Source organism: Lichenostomus cassidix, chromosome 3 (assembly GCF_008360975.1).
Source record: "Lichenostomus cassidix isolate B80296 chromosome 3, HeHo_3.0, whole genome shotgun sequence".
NCBI lineage: Eukaryota > Metazoa > Chordata > Aves > Passeriformes > Meliphagidae > Lichenostomus > Lichenostomus cassidix.
The window spans coordinates 19,247,164-19,264,587 of record NC_139483.1 but is presented as its reverse complement, the minus strand read 5'-3'; the positions used below and the strand labels follow the sequence as shown (position 1 = coordinate 19,264,587).

General features: G+C 36.7%; 1 protein-coding gene across 2 annotated transcripts in view; it reads right to left on the bottom strand.

The window, feature by feature from the left end:
- Nucleotides 1-923: 923 nt before the first annotated feature.
- GPATCH2 (G-patch domain containing 2) overlaps nt 924-17,424 on the bottom strand; it is a 137,354-nt gene continuing 120,853 nt past the window's right edge. For both annotated transcript variants that reach the window (XM_085054786.1, XM_085054785.1), the window contains exons 9-10: nt 16,618-16,700; nt 924-4,638 (exon numbers count right to left, since the gene is read on the bottom strand). In XM_085054786.1, the coding sequence (XP_084910912.1) occupies nt 4,469-4,638; nt 16,618-16,700 (253 nt within the window). In that variant the 3' untranslated portion in view covers nt 924-4,468. The remainder of the gene's footprint in view (nt 4,639-16,617; nt 16,701-17,424) is intronic.

Genomic DNA, 17,424 nt, shown 5'->3' with positions numbered 1-17,424 from the left:
ATCCCTCAGAGGCTAATAACTTATACTCACAGTTTCAGAAGTCAAACTTCCCAATACTTAAATTCACCATAACAATGCTAGAAGCAGGCCAAAATAACAACTTTTTATAGATGGCATACCTCATATTAATTTAAACCACTTTTCACAGTTGTTAAAAAACATCGTTTGCATTGGTGGGGGAGATCAGGTTTACATAATCTCCATGATCAGCCTTTTACTTAATGATTGAATATTCAAATACAAGCATCATGGTCAAAATAGCTCCAATATCTGTTTTGTTGTAGGACAGAAGAGAATCATAAGAAGCCCAAACAACTTAGTGTGTTAAGTTGCAAGTAAATGTGTGCTAATCCTTTTTCAGCTACCCCACTGCTCCTGAAAACTCTGCTAGGGATGGAAGGCTAATTAGAAAGTTTCTTGACTTGAGTAAGAGGGAAGGGATTCCCATTTCTGATATGCCTTTACTACAAGTACCCTGGGAGTGTGGGGAGAGGGAAAATAAAACCAAGGTTGTGTGAGTTTTCCTTGGAGAAACAATTCCGGAGAACTGTTTGAAGAGAAGCACAAGGCCCTGTCACAGTTATCAGAGCATACACATACCTAAGGAGTGAAGGGAACTTGTATTTAAAAGTCTTAGAAGATTATGATAACAAAAGTACTGTGAACATCTTATACGAGGCATTTCCTGACATTCTGGTGTAACCTCTTCAGCTGGATAATAATAACCTAGGAGAGAAGTACTAGTTAAAAGGTACATAAAAGGCAGTGTAATAGCTTTAACATAGTATGCATTTTCTGGGTACATGATATTAGCCACTTTATTTATCTTTTCAGAAGCGGCATGTTTTTGTACTCACCTGTGCAATAACAACACTGCTGAAAAGGGCAGATTGAAGAAAAGAACATACAAAGCCCATGAAGAATTGAGTCTATTTACTTTATTTCTTCTTGCATTTGTGTTGTTAAAGCAATGCATTCTATACATATTATTTAGCTATTTACTGCCATTCTACACCCATTATTGACTTAATTGCAGAAAGACAAATGCAGGGACAAACTTGTTAAAATAAGCATATTGATAATGCTTCTTTGACTTCAACAAATATTTATTTAGAAGTAAGATACTGCTCATGGGTTTCTTTTATTAACAGTTAATGGCTCAATTCACAGAACTTTGAGACACCATGGAACATGTAGCAAAACACAGTGCTGATAATAGGCAATGTCTCTTCTCTTTACTAAACATTCTGCAGAGGAAGAATATGGTAACAGCTGAGCTACTGATTCAAATACTTACATGGAAAGAATCTGGTAAGTGATGGATGACAACTTTTAGATACAAGATGATCCCATATTTATTTACGTAGGCAAAAAAACCTTCAGTGTCACAGGCATAAAGAATTATCATCTGAAAATACTTGTATATGCATTTCAAAATAATGTGAGCCAGCTTTATAGCAGGTATCATAGTATGATTGCAAGTTAGACATAGGAAAGAGCTGAGGAAAACAAACAGTAAATCCAAGTACTTTGACCTGTTTCAAAGCCAAATAACATTGCAATGGCTTTAAAAAAAGGAAAAAAACCCTACAATTAATTTTTGTTTTGTTTCTCAACACTAACTTTAACTGAGCGAAATCACACTACTGGAGTATCTCTAAAACCACTCCTGTGAGTTGTGGAAAAAAGAAATGAAAAATCATAGTGTGAGTCAGAATGGGAATTTTACTGCACAAAAATATCTCAAAACACTACATTAAAATATTTTAATAAATCACTTTGTTCTACAGCTTCTAACAGATAAAGTGTACTGTCAGCTGTGGCATCTATTGATAATACCTCGGCAAAACAAAGTGTATCTATCTCTATATCAAAACCAGTTTAACTAATCTTAATGTCTAATGGGTTCTCACTAATAGGCTGATTTAAAATGAAAAATTATAAGATTTTTCAATCTCACTACATAGTTCTTCCACTATGACTATCTACTAGGCTGGCTGCTTCACTGTACCTGTAAGGAATGCATGAAAAAAGAACTGAACAAGCTAAAGATGTTTTCCCTCAACATGTATCCATTATTTTCCTCTTACCTTTTAAAAACAGGAAACACTTTCAAGTACTTTTGGAGCTCTACACTTATTTCTTGAGGAACTACTGCTATGGTATATTGCACAGAAATACTTCAAAGAAGTGTTATAGGTGCCATACTTCCAGCCCAAGACATGCAGGTACTGGAGCTAAAGCAAAACAATGGAATTTTAACAGACTGAATATTCCTTTACAGTTTTGCAGATAGAGCTACAACAAACAGATCTTAAAAGATTCACTCTCACAATTCCCACGTTGAAAATGATTTTAAAGGATTTCTGATTGCGGTGTACAAACCAAAGAGGTTGTCAGAATTCACTTGCTCTCAGGAGCACATGGCACTGACAGAACATGTGCAGGCCACAGAAATGCATTATTGGGAGTAACACACAAGTGGGCACCTCTGCCAGCTGCAGAATTCCAGGCTCTTGGCCCATTGCAACTATGTGGCCCTGAAATTCTTTGGATGTGGAATGTATTTAACCAAGTTCAGTTGTGCAACAGATATTTGAAGTGGCAAACTCACATTATATTATGCCCCAAAACCTTCCAATAAAAAGTGTATGTTTTGCTGTGTAAATCCCAATTCTGTTTAAACTTTCTTATAATTTGAAAAAGCCAAACCACACAATCATATAAAATATCTAAACAGCAATAAATAGTCTTCCTGAAACTCAGAGAACATGTGCATTCAACTACCATAAAAACAGCAGGTACTAATCTGTAATCTCTACACTATGGTGGTATGGTGAAACAACATTCCCAAACTGACAGTAATCACACTGGAAAGTGGAAAGTATGAACATTTCTTTTAAGCAAATTTAATGCTATAATGCTGCTGTTTTTCCTTTTCCTGCTACTATTTGCCTGGAAAAATAGGTGAAGCTGATAGTAATAAAAACATGTAATAAAATTAATCACTGTATTTCACAGTCACATGAACTAAGCTGTGCTCTTTTTATCCTAAAGAAATATCTTTGCAAGCACCTGGAACTAGGTATTTTCTCTGCAGCTTGGGAGCTTGGTAGGGACATCCTCCTCTTGGAGAAAAAAAGACTGGAGTATCAAATCCTGTTCCCTATACGGTGAGGGTAAATATTGCCAGCCTGTAAATATACAGGCATGGGTGGTGAGAGGGGCAGCATTTTCTCCTTAGTCCATCTGAAAAACAGTTTCCTTCAGCCCTATCATTTAATTTTAAAGTGGAATTTGTTTTATCCTGCGGACTAATAAGTACCCTAGGAGCTTGATTGGTTGGTGCTTAATGAAATTGCTTCTGCTGACATTAGATACATTAGGATACTGATTAAAACACTTAATGATCCCTCTTGATTTTAAATTGCTAGCTTAGATTTGTGAGATGCCATCAAAGTATCTTTTTCCTTCCTTTCCTCCATCCTAATCCTGCTTCTCCTTGCCCTTTTTCTGTTCATGATCCTTAAAGGTTGTGGCTCATTGGCAACAGCATGGTCACAAACCAAACGATGTTGAACACTGCATTGTTTAAAATATGCCAAACCCCAGAATATAAACACTGAAACACAGCCATCCTTAAAATACAATTTCCTGTTTCAAGCTCAAACTATTCTTAAATAGCAACACAGTGGCAACACTGAGGATTATTAGTATGAAGGGAAAGCCAAAGTCAGAGTAAACTTTAACTTTGCAAAATATTTGCTGAGGAAAGACAATCTTGTAAATGTAAAAACAAGTATAAATGCATTACTCTTGAGCTTGAATATGGAAGACAGTAATACATTGCCAGAAAATGGTGTTGGAATGGCATTCCTATGACAACAATACTGTTTTTCATGCTCTTCTACAAAATTGCATACCATATCACCTTCCAGTGGGAAATGTGTAAGTATTATGGGCATAATGACAGCTTATACTCAAATACTGTTAAACACTATAAATACCAGGTTTGGAAACTTTGCCCAAAAAAGGGGAAACTGCAAGAGCTGTAAAAAGTTCCATTTTCCTCAACAAATCTTATCAAGGCTCTTGAGATGAAATTACACTTAAAAACCAAAATTTACTTATATACTAAAACCTGCTGTGTCAGAAGCTTTTACGAAAAGAGTGAGTATACTGAATTTTATGCTTAATACAAACCTTAAGACCACAGAAAATAAAAAAGTAGAAGTTTTTGTACATTTTAGCACCATTATGAAGTTAGACAAATGCCGGTTCTGTCACTGTGGCTGTACCTTGCAGCTGGTGGAGCTCTTGTGAAGCTCGTTGACTTCAGCCATCTTTGAGAGAAGAAAAACTGGATTTGCCGATCGCAACAAATAATATGTTTGCCTTTTTTCCTTTTTCTTTCTTTTTAAATTAATTTTGGGCTTTATTTTTATCAGGCAGCCAGAGTACATCTCTGTCAGCTAAATCCAAGTCCAAGTCCTTTTGGTCTCTGGATGGCTCGAATGGGCTCTGCTATCCCTTTGCCGTCTGGTCCGAGGCCCGTGCCGGGGGTCCAGCCCATACTCTGAAGCATTCTGTTTCCAATGTTGTTTTCTGGGATTGGTTGGGTGTTTTCACCTACAAACCCTGAGATTAAAGAAACACAGCATTAATCAGCAGTGCCTGCCATGTGGAGAAGGGCAGGATAATCTCCTGTAAAGCTTTAAACCTTCTTATTCTCCTAATTCATCGAACAGTTTTCTAGAACAGGCTGTCTTTGCACATGTTGACCTCTTGACTGCATATGATTCTAACTAATACAGTTTTATGCTTTTATTTTTAATGTTTTTGAAGACTCATTCAGTTTTTACATACACAAATATTGTCACAGATCTTTTATATTCCAATACAGTGGATCTCACATCAGCCTCAAAGAACATAAATCACCTGCAGAAGTCCACCAATACGTTGTCAAGATCACCTCAATTTCTAGTCCTATAAAGTTACTAAGCAGAGACACATCATAGTAACATGACCATCACTCTGTTCTTAGCAATATTTATCAATTATCTCCTTAAAAAAAACCTCAATAAATAAGCCCTGATTTAACAATTATAGCTGTTACAGAAGCAGTACAGACAGCTGTCAACCACTCTGAAATTCAGCTATACCTTTACTCACTTTCTCTTTTACTGAACATTGTGAGATTTGATACAGCCAAGTTTACTTTTGCTGTTTTCAATGTTATTAAGTGTTGTTTACACCCTTCTCCCCATAGCATTGAGATCTCTGAGAAAGGCTGCACACATACTGCAGAAAAGAGCACCAGCATTGCAAGTATTGGTATATGTTTGTTAGTATAACAGATTCCCTTTTTTAATAGCAGGAGTTTGTTTCTCCCACAAATGCATCATTAAAAAAAAAAAAAAGAAGAAAGAAAAGAGGAAAAAGAAGTAAAGTCAAATAACAAAGCTGGTTTTTCCCCTTCATCAACCAAACTCCCCAAGCCAGCATCTGGAGATGATGCATGGATAAGCCTTCCCATATATAAATATCTTGCATGAGGGATACTTATTTCAAGAACCTGTGTTAAAATTTTTAAAGTTCCACCACACAATTTTAAAAAGGGATAAAGTGTTGGAACACAAGCAGCTGCATGTAGACAGCTGGATTTTGTTTTCAGCATTATTCAACACCTCCCTGCCCCAACAACAGAACAAAAAAACTCTCAATGTGCCCAGCTTCAAAAACTATCTGCTAAATTTTCTATTCATTCTGCCTAGCTACTTTTTGAAAAATACTGTAGTAGGAGACTGTGGTTTTGAGTTTTTGGAGACTATAATATCTTCAGCCAAGAATTTACCATTGACAAGCAGCTGGCTTATCATTATATTAACTTACTAAACAAAAACACAAAAAAGTTGAACACGAGCTTCTAAAAAGCCTCATTTAATCACACACACAAAAATCCCACAGTGGAAACTGCATACACAGACAGAAATTCAAAACAAGGGGTGCCCATTAAAAACCTCATGATGATTGTGATGATGAATTTACAATACTCCAGCATTATTCACTATAGATCTGTTCATATTCAGTAAAACACTGGCTACATAAAAGGCAGACTGCTTTCTAGTATCTCAGTTCCTGAGTCAAAGAAAAAAGAGAGTGCATTGAGGGAAGGCATCCTTTAATACTGGTTTGAAGCTCTGCTTAATGCTAGGCTTAAAATAAAGGCTTTTAAGTCAGCAGCCTCCAGTCCCCGAGAGGGTTCCTCTTGAACTGACCAGCACAAAATTCAATGTCCAAGACTTCCTTTCTTTTCAGGCCCCCACAGGCAGAGGCAATTTTCATACAGATGAGTCCCTGGCACTGCCTGGCATACACAACACAGGCTTTGCAACCTTCCTGATTATTCTTTCTAGCTCAAAAAAAAGGGGAAGAAGAAAGTGTACTGTTCAACAAAAGTTCCGGTAAGCCTCACAGGTAAAATCCTGGAAGTGTGTTTTGGTCCACTTTTTATAAGGACTGATGGTAAGAAATGAAGCATCATTCCCGTAAATGTTTGTGGAACAATTAAGGGGAAAACTTCAAAGGGAAGAAAGATCCAACAGACCTGCCAAGCAGGAAAGAGCAAGCACAAGAGTGTTATTTTATGACATCTAGAAACTGGAAACATGAAACTGCTCATAATGCTGCTTAGGCAAAGGCAGCAATGCTGCTGGAATACTATGCAAGGCATAGCCTGAGACAACATAAACAGCTTTTTTGTCTTAGTCTATTCAGGGGAAAAACTCACAGACCTTTTCCTGTTACAGATGTACCTTTCTATATGAATTTCAGTTCTTGAGACAGCCAGAGAAACCTCACGAAGAAGATATATGAAAGAACAATCTGTACCCTGACAGGTTATTTAGTAAACTGGTGCTTCTATTTTTGATACCTTTTGAAGTAGTTCAACTTTTTTTTCCCATGACAGGATAATTGGAATAATTTGTTTTTAAAGACATATAAGTACTTCTAGAATGTATATATAATAACCATTTGTCCTCCACTGTACATACTTTTCTATCTCCTATTAAAACACAAGCTCTCCCTAAGAGCTCTGTTTTACTCTTGAAGAAAACAGAAAAAGATATAGAAAAGAAGCCACCATAAACTTGGTTTCCCAATCCACTTTTGGGCAAACAACATCAAATAACATACACTGTCCAAAGGATAATATGTTTGGAGGCTTTGTATTACAGCAGGAATAACGCAAAACCAAAACTCCATTCCATCTTGCCTATATTACTAATTGACTAATTACTCCTTCTTGTAAATGAGGTGAATACAGTGTGAGGTGTTTGTATTTGAATTGTGAAAAATATTTAATATACACTGGCTGTTCTTTCACAGTATAGTCAGTTTTTATATAAATACTACCTATGTCTGTTTTTAATATTCCTGCAATTTTCACCCATCACTTGAAAAATTTATCTGTAATGCAACATATTTTACTTGAATCCAAAGTAGGGAAAGTGGTATTGCCCTCTTCCTCCATTCCATGTGCAATCAGCAATTTGGAAAAAAACCCCAACATTTGCATTGCTGATTGAAGGCATGACGGGAGAGAGCTCTTAAAAATCATGCTATACTGTGTGCTATTCCCCTGACCCCCATTCCTGTGCTTTGGGCTTTTATTTTCTAATTAAAAGCAGTAATTGTCCTTGCAATATTCATCTTCAAGTTCAGTTTTTAATTCATGCCTGTGGCACTTCTTGGACTAGCCAGTGGGGCTTGTTAGAGAGAATGGTCCAAGCACATGGCCTTGGAAAGGGCTGTGCTACCTCTGGGACGTGTTCAGTCTTGACCCACCCAGAAGCAAGAGCAAAACCAACCCATTGTGCTGTCCCACAAAAAATAACTATGCAGAATTACATTACAAAAAAAGAAAGAAGTGGCGATACATTTTTCTAAATTTATCGCTGCATGAGGTTTCCTGGGGTTCCAGGAGTTAAGAGGGTGTCTCTGCACTAATAATTTGTAGGCATCTCCTGTGCAGTGCCTTTTCTTTCTACAGACTGAAACTGTTTTTAGCAACCATAACAACTGGTTCCTGATCTACCAGATGAGTATTCTGCAAGCAGAAGTTGCTGCCATTACACAAGGGAGGAGCAAACGTTAAGGTACAGTAACTTGTTTGAAAAGACAGCACTGTACAATACCCTCAACTTATGTTCCTTCTCTCTGCAATGCTGCCAGCTTAAAGAAAGGAAAGGCCAATCCTCAAACCTTTGTGTCTGTGAATAGATACACTTCAAGGTCTATATGTTTTATGCATATGACCTTACATACATGGAATATGAAACCTGTGAGTACTAAGTGACAAACCTGGGAAGGCGAAAGCAAAAAACTCATCATATTTGTTTAATTTTGGTATGATATTTATGATGGCACTAAAGGCAGGTTTCAGTGAAAAATAAAGGTATGTAATTTTTTCTTAACAGCTGTTGAGAAAGGTATGTCCTGGTTAAACAGTACACTAGCATTCAGTGCCATACCCTTGATTTTACAGTGATTGCCATGAATTAATTTAATTCCATCTGTAAGCTAAAATCAGATCAGAGGTCTAATGCTGCTGCAGGCTTCACATCTGTTTAATCATTTTTGGATACAGCAGCTTGCAAAAGTTCAGCTTTTAAATTTGCTTCATATTTAAGAAACAATGTTACACCAGTGTACAACACTGTCAGCAGGAAACAAATGAGCCTATGAAGTTTTGATCTGACAGACCCATTTTATTTGCAAAATGTTTCTAAAAATTCAAAGCTCACCATTGAAGTTATCATTTACTACAGAATAATAAAGGAGCTGTGGCCTCATAAACCACTACTGGGGCAATATTTATTTGTATGGTCCAACTGCTGGATAAGACTAACATCAAGCGTGTTTGGCTTATATTGGGCTGAATAAAACCAGAATACAGCTAGGATCAAGTTCTCAGATAACCCTTATTTGAGAAAATGTGTGGGGTTTTTGTTGTGTTTCTTTCTTTCCCTCTCAGCCCCCCCAAGTTGTAAGAAACAAATGAAGGCATAGTGAAGTAATTTCATCTCTGGCCACCGAACTATTTCTGATGTTAAGAAAACAGGGTTTTAAACAGTTCTGAGAAAATGACACTGTACATAAATATAGTCTTGCCCTTTCATCTTTCTTTTATATGATTAAGACTTGTGAGCAGAACAGCAATGCCTTCGCAGCGCATACCACAACTGTTATTTCCTCTTCTATTGCTCCCAGCAGCCTTAAATCCTTTAAATCCTTTCCTAGAAGGATCTCTTTTTGCTTGGGTAATTTTTGCAATACATGGCCTGCTAACCCTTACCCCCTACCCTGGATCTCACTTATGTCTATCACAGCAGAGGCAGTCTTTCTACCTCAAATCTTCCAAGGAGCATTGTGGATGGTAATTCACTTGCGTAATTGGCTCAAGAGATGAAAATCTTGTATCTGCCTCTCTTAGCCACTAATCTATCCAGCTGACTGCAAGCCTAATTGGCAGCTTGTTTAGTAATTTGGCTCCTAAAGTGTTGTATTGATGTTGGATAAACAGCCAATGGAAGCAGAAATGATACATGCTGCTTCTCTTTAAAAGCTGGTGCACTTTCCCCCTCTTTTTCTGAAAGCATTTAATATTTCATCTATTCTTTTTCTTGTCTGACTCCTCACCAGACATGAGCTCAGAACAGTAGGGACTGATCCTGATACACAAGACAATTTTACAGGGAACCTAATCAGAATAATACATTGCTCTAGTCTATCTTTTTATGCCAGCTCTTTCTAACTAGCAAAATGGGAATCAGACTGCCTAGATGTTTATGTTCTTAAAATTGTTTTGGGTAATTGCACAGATACAGCCTCAGAAGCACAGCCAACAGCTGCATGGTGGTTTTAAAACTCCATACTTGCAGTGGTTTTCAAAATTCAGTACATTATGGCTGTATATCTACAAAAACCACTAAACACTGAACCAAAACTAAAACAACTCAGCTATAAGAATGCTATGAAAATTATTCAGCTAATATTTGAGAGTGCATTATTTCAGCAGACTTACATATATCACTCACACTGAGCTGTCTAAGACTGTCTAAAGAATAACCTTACATTATTATAGTTCAGGTGAGTCTGCTTGCATTGAATTTTATTCTAGCTAACAGAGAGATAAGAACAGCAAAGAGGACACAGCTATGACTTCAGCAGGTGCTGGAAGCCTCTGTATTTATCCTGTATCCACAGCAGAGTTTTGTTGATGTCTGCATGGCCATAGTTTCATTCCTACTGCCCCATCTGAAGGGGCATTAAAAGAACAATTGCATAACTGTGGCCTGGGTAAACACCCTATCTTGTGGCACAGACTCTAGATTTAAATCTATTTTCAACTCTCCTGAATATAGAAACATAAATGCACACACCAGTGAAAAGTGTGACACTGAATTTTAGGTACAGCTGGTTATCCAGAAACACAGATCACTTGGAACTGGATTTGCAGGTGCTCTTCTCCTTCCATTCTTCATTGAATTACACTGTGTGTAGAGTGAAACTTCATACCCATTCAGTCTTTACTGCTGTGAAAACAGTTGGAAGAGTTGGTATTTTCAGATTGCCATTTATCCCTCTGTAAGGGGAATCCCCTGAATATCCAAGACTGACTTTTCACTTGAGTCAGAAGAAGGTCAGTTTTACACCTTGTCTGTGATGACAGAAACACTGTCACTGCATGGCACCTTGGAAGAAGCATTCTCACTGGGGTACATTCCAAAGTTCTGTTTAAACCCCTCAAAATTCAGCAAAATGGATCCCATCTGATAAGCAATCCCTCACTTTTACAGAAAGACTTGCAGCCTTACACTGAAACCCAGTGGAAATCCAAAGCAAAAGTTTTCTTTGTGAAATACAGAGTATGTACAACAGATTTTATCTAGAACTTTTCCACCAATTGCAAAGCTTGTACAGAAAGACAGAAATTCAAACTTGAAACCTGATCAATGGATATTATTTTCTCACATGTTAAACAGGTATTTTTATTCCTCTGAAGTGCCCAAAACCTTCTGCATAAAGCTATCAGGGTAATGCACAGACCTCCTTCCTTATTTAAAAAGTGAACCATATGGTTAAAAACCTTTAAGAAAAGTGTTTTTCGCATAATCTATAACAGGGGCAATTTGCAACAGTGCTCCCTATTTACTGTGGCGAAAGAAAAACCAGTCACCCTCAACCAACATATTGTTATGGACAGCTGAGATAAAAAGTTATGTTGACTGAGGAAAAATGACACATTTTAACTGCCAAACTATCTGTGTTTTACCAAAAGTCCTTCGGTATTACCAGCCTAAAACAGACTGATAGAAACATCAGGTACTTCTGGTTGAGTTCTAGGAAAACTACAGGACATCCATCTGCCCATCTGAAGAAGGTGATGCTTATAAAAAACTGCACATGAAAAGGAGGTGGCTCCTCTCTGTGGGGAGCCACTTTATTATGGTATCTGGCAGAGAATGTGCAGAACTTGCAGAGCACATAACTGACCTTCAGGATGAGTCTCCCTACTGACATCTCTGTTTCACTGAAAGCTGTTCCTCAAGTGTACAACTGTTTAATGAAACATACCCTTGGAACTTGAAAATAATGCCTGGGTTTAGCATTTTTTTCTGAAATTTCCACTACATTAAAGGTTGTATTCTCTGTTAAGATGGTTTATGGCTCTTGAAAGTGAAGTCCAAAAAATCCACAGAATCATAGAAGGTCTCAAGTTGGAAGGGACCCATAAGGACCATGAAGTTCAGCTCCCACGGGAGGCAACTGGAATGGTTTCCATAACCAGAAACAGCTTTCTTAGGAAAGACTCCACAAGTAACTTGGGGAATTGTTTTTGAAGCTTGCACATTTCAGAAGACAACAGCACTTAGAAAAGACAGGTACAGTCATGTTCTACCACTCCAAATGTTTCTCCTTGACTTTAAAGTGGCTGTGTGTACAGCCTGTAGAATATTGTCTTCTCTCTAGATCACAAGAAACACCATCAGCAGTTTTCCAGGGTAAGCTTGTTCTGGTTGGATTGCAGGTCTTCCAAAGTTTGTTACTGAACTTTCTGAACTCTGGTGCTTATAAGTAAGATGCCCTGCCAGAACCAGCTACCTCAAGCTCAACACAGAAAGCCTTTTGCTCTGAAGGGACAGCAGCTTCCAATACTGGATGTCAGTCTTCTAAGTTTAGTGAGACAATATCATAGCAGAAACAAAGAAACAGAAAGAAGTCCCTAAAATCTCCTTGCGGCAGATACCAACCAAAGAAAAATGAGTGTCCAAGGGCTGGACAACCAAGCAGGCATGATGCGTATGCCAGGAAGGACTTTGGCAGACTGAGGATAAGAAATGGCAAAATGCAAAAAGGGAAAGGATTCACAACACGCCACTGTTGTATTGCCCTGTGACAAGGTACTTCTGCCTAGAGAGCTGTGCATTTGGTAGACAGAAGAGCAGTGAATCAAGAAAAAAAAAAAAAAGGCGTACAATAGTTTGTCTAGAGTTTTGCAAATTTAAGGCCAGCTCACCTAAATACCCAAAAGTCTACCCTTCCTTTGAAACTATCACACTAAGTTGACCTTCACCACAAACTTAGCCTCAGACCCCTCTGTTATCACACTGTAATCACAATCTTTTTCAAATCATCATTTTGGTTCTGCAAATACTCAGGTCTGATTTTTAATCACTGACATATTAAGCATCAGCAAAATAGTTTGCTTAGCTGTTCCGTTGGCAATTTTTAAAAAGGAATGAAAACATGTACCCTTTTGATTACCTTGTTAAAGTGAGTCATGATGGCATTATAGCAGTGCTCACTATTTCTGCTGTAATTAAGAAACTGTCATATTTTTCATTAAAACACATTCTTTAAAATGAGACTTTCAACTTGGTCATTTCAATCAGGACCAGGTTGAAGTGTAGCATGTGCATGCAACATGCCAACTAGATAAAGAATATGACATCTGAAATTTGTTTTTGCAAAAGATAAGTATTAAAGTGCCCATAACACACAGAGTAATTTATCTATTTTATATACACATTTTCTATGCTTTAAGTACAAAATAGCTTTCTCTTTTTATAATTGGTTTGTGCAGGTTTTTAATACTCTTCCAAACTATAAACCACCCTATGTAACACCAGAGTAAAAAGATTGTTTTGAAATAGAAATAAATAGCTATTTGCAAGACATACAAATATCAGATGTCAAGCAGAATTCGATTATTGTTTTCCCCAACATTTAAGACTTAGAGGTTTGTTATTAAAAAAAAAAAATTGAAAAGATCTCGGGGATTTAACAGGAGATTATAAAAACAAAAAATCTTGCACAAAAGAAGAGTCAATTGGAAAGGAACTGGGATAAATCCATATTCAGGGTATGGCATCTAAAATTCTGTAGCACCTACTGGTTTGATATGAGATTTAAACTAGATAACCCAAGACTGAAATTACTGCAAATATTCCCTGTGCATGTGTTTCAAGTAGCAACACTATCTTGCAAAGAATGTTCTTCTCTAGAATTAAATTTTGTTGTTGTTGTTGTTGCTATTTTGTTATTATTTTCATTAAACTGGACCCAGTTTTGGTAGGGGTATTTCCATGCCAATGGATTAGTTTGTCTAAGAGGTTCTTAGACGAATTTGAGGGCATTGTATTGCTACAGTGAAATATGTCAGGGTGTCACACAAAATAGCTCTACCACTCAGGTAGTCAGAGGTGGCATAAGGTCATTGAGAATGACCTGGTCCCACATGTGACCAGAATCACTGGAATAATATTGGTTTAATCAAAGGAGTAATGCAAAAGAGTATTTAAGACGTACAACACCTAATTCTTAAATTGTGGGAAGTAATCAGTTTTTACTAGTATCAGTTTCTAGTTGATTAATTATCTAGTTTCAATAATAAACAAATGGGATAAATGAAACACTCACAAAATAGAATATTTATCTTAGCAAAAAAGACACAAATTGACAATCCTGTATCAGTCCTGTCAGTTCCTAACCATCCATGCCTATATTATCTCCCATTTTCTTCACTGCTTTTCAACACATCCTTTCTTCACCTTTACAAATGACATTTTTGAAACTATAAAATACTCTGTGCTGCTGAAACTTTCTTGCTTCAATAGTTTCTCAATGCTGTACAAGTAAAGCTACATCCTTTGTTACTAATACACACAAACCTATTGGTATGTGACTTTGACTCCAGGCTGAGAACGGGCTATAAATTTAGAAATCAATATCTAACTCTATCAATATTCATTTTACTTTTTCAATACAAAATACAAAGGTGAAAGAGCAGTAAATAAGCTGGAGTACTGAAATAAATTGGGTGTTCTTGTCACAATTAATAAACGTTTAACCAATCACACTGCTTGCTACGGAAGTCTGTGGCTCTGTAAGGTGTCTGAAAGTAGCAGGTGCTACCCTTGTGAGACTCAAAGCCAGGGAACACATTTCAATACCTCGGTAGGATCACCAGTCGTTCTCATCAGAACTACTGAACCTAAAGATATAAATGACCATTTTCAACACTGCACAGATTTTTGCAAGAGTTAGTTTACCAACATATTTTTTTTTCAAATGCAGATGAGAATTTAGAAAATACTGTTATCAACACATTGGCTCATATTAGATGAAACTTGGCTAATTTGCAGCTCAAGAAAACACTTGCAGTAAATGAGTAATTTACAGACAGCCTTTCAGATTTCACTATGATATTAAATATGAACAATTATTAGGAGAATGCTTTTTTCATTTCCAACTTCTCTTCATGTAAACAACTTCTGTCCTTTTCTTTCTTTCAAGAGAAAGGTCCACAAATTCTTGTACATAAAATCAAGTCCTTCTATTCCTATATCTTAGCTAACTAAAACTACTGAAAGAAGAACAATCAAATAGGTAGTCTTTTATTTTAATCCAAATTTCCAAATGCACATTCATCCTAAAAGAAAACCCTTTTTCTTTCATAAAATGATATGGAAAACTGAAAAAAAACAAGGTCTGTGACAGATAACCAGTAATTTAGCAGTAGGAAGGCTAGCCTTTGAGAAAACTGTAATAATCTCTAGAATGCTATACATTACCTACACATATGTACAAGCTTATTCAATGTTTACCAAAGTTTCTATTTGCTTAAAAACTCACAATGATGAAACATACAAAAAAAACTTTTGTAAGACCACAAAAAAAATTCTCAATCTTCTTGCTCAGAACAAAATTGAAAAGATTACCTTGAACTTGAAAAGAAAAAAAGGCACATTAGTTAAAAGATACCTTTATCCACCATTGTTCTCCATCACTGTTCATATAAAGGCAAACTTTGGGGCAAAACAATCTCTAAAACTGTGAGTATATGGATACATAACACTGAATGACCACATATTTGCCTTAGTATCAAAATATTGGCTTTGCAAAGTTACACGGAAGACCCAGCTTGTAAAATAAAATTCTGAACGTTGAAAGCCCAAGGTAAAGCGAATAATAAAATTAATTTCACGATACTTGATAACCTCTCAGTACAAAATGACATCCTCTAGTACTTCAAAGTTGTGAAGTGAAAATCACCTTGTAGAAATAATTACATTATTCTCTCTTCAGCCATTATGTATTTTTCTTTCTCAGTTCACATATGTTCAGAGTCTTAGAAGCTGACCCATAGATTCTCTTTTTTTCATACTGCTGCCACTAAGGTGCTTTTATAGCATTTTTAATATTATTCCTGGTCTGCTTCTGCCACTGAGGTTTGAAACAAAGAAGTTTCAGAAGGGGATTCAGCTAGAATACAAGTATTAGGCTTCTCTAAAGACATCTACTTGAAGAATTCTATGTGTTGCAAATGTTGCTGCAGTAATTTATGTATGATTAGGACATGCAATCCAGACTTCTATATTAGAAATATATATAAAGGCTCACATGGGCACACATACAGCCTAATCCTTCCAGTATGCACATATATAATTAATACAACAAACTGATGAGAGTCCTATAAATCACTGCTAAGTATTGAAAAAGTCATTTCACAGCTGTGACATCAGCAAAATGCATCCAATGGTTGTGACCTCGCATCTGTAAAAATCTTTCAGAAATGTGCCTGCGAGTGCTTCCTGCTTAATCTACAGCACTAATTTTAAAGCTGTGTTTCACAGCCTTATCACCACATTTTCGATTGTTTGCCCAAGAATTCACATCCTAACTTTATTGTGCGGGGTATTTAGAGCATTCATATGCAGAAAAAAAAGATGCCTCAGGTCTCCTTCCTTGTAATGTTTGAAGAGACAGTAATAAGCAGTAATCTTTGCTGCCTCAGTACATGAAAACAGACTTATTGTCTTTAAAGAAGTGCTGTGCTACAAAGGACTGGAAATTGGCAATGTTTGCAGGAGAATGGAGAGAGACTATTTATTTCCTAATCTTTATTAATAAATAAGCATAGAACATATCTGAAGTTATATGGGAAGTTACTGAATTTATCAAGCTTTTCCCCAGGTCACTGACCTACTGCTTTGTATTTAGAGATTTAACATCTTGTGGTTTGTGCTCTGTCCCAGGGAAATTGGTTACCTGTGGGTCCTGGCAGGGGAGCAGCTTTCCTTCTCCGCTTGATGTCTCCCATGCACAATGATCCTAAATGTACACTGGTTTGCCTGCAAGTAATTATAGGAGAGAACTATTAACAAAGGAAGAAAACTGCCACATAAATACACAGCCTGTATAATCTGAACCTATATCAAAACATTCTCAACCAAGATGAAGCTGCACAGTCAAGCCACCAATCTTGTTTATATCGAAACATAATTATGTTTGTTGACAAGCACTCAGTATCTAAATGCAGCATCATAAATTGTTACTGGAATGAATAAATATAAATATAAAGGGAATGCTTTTTAATTTTCAAAACTGGCAATCTTTCTAGCTCAACATAAAACAAAAACACTGTTGCTCCTGACAGGAAAATAGCTAAGATTAATTATCTAAAGAGATCACAATGCTGTTTGTAGGTTATCAATTGGCTGGTAATGCTTGACTGTCAGAGCAGCATTTATTACATGGAAAATATTATCAATTTTTTTTAAGGTAAGATGAAGAATGAATGAGAAAAGATGAAACAGTAAACTCTTTAAAGGAGTATGAAATAAACTCGTTGTATAACAATTTATCCTCTTCTAATTCTCTGGCAAGTTGTGAGAATACCATGGAAGCACAATATCTGGTAGACTCCTTGAACAATTACGAGTTTGCACTTGGAGACTGGAAAATTGATGGAGCTGCAGAGGATGGCAAACAAGCAAATGCTATTGCAATAAAGCCAGCTATTAGAAGTCAGTTACCAAGAAAATGTTAAATTTGGAATTTTCAAGTGTTGACTTT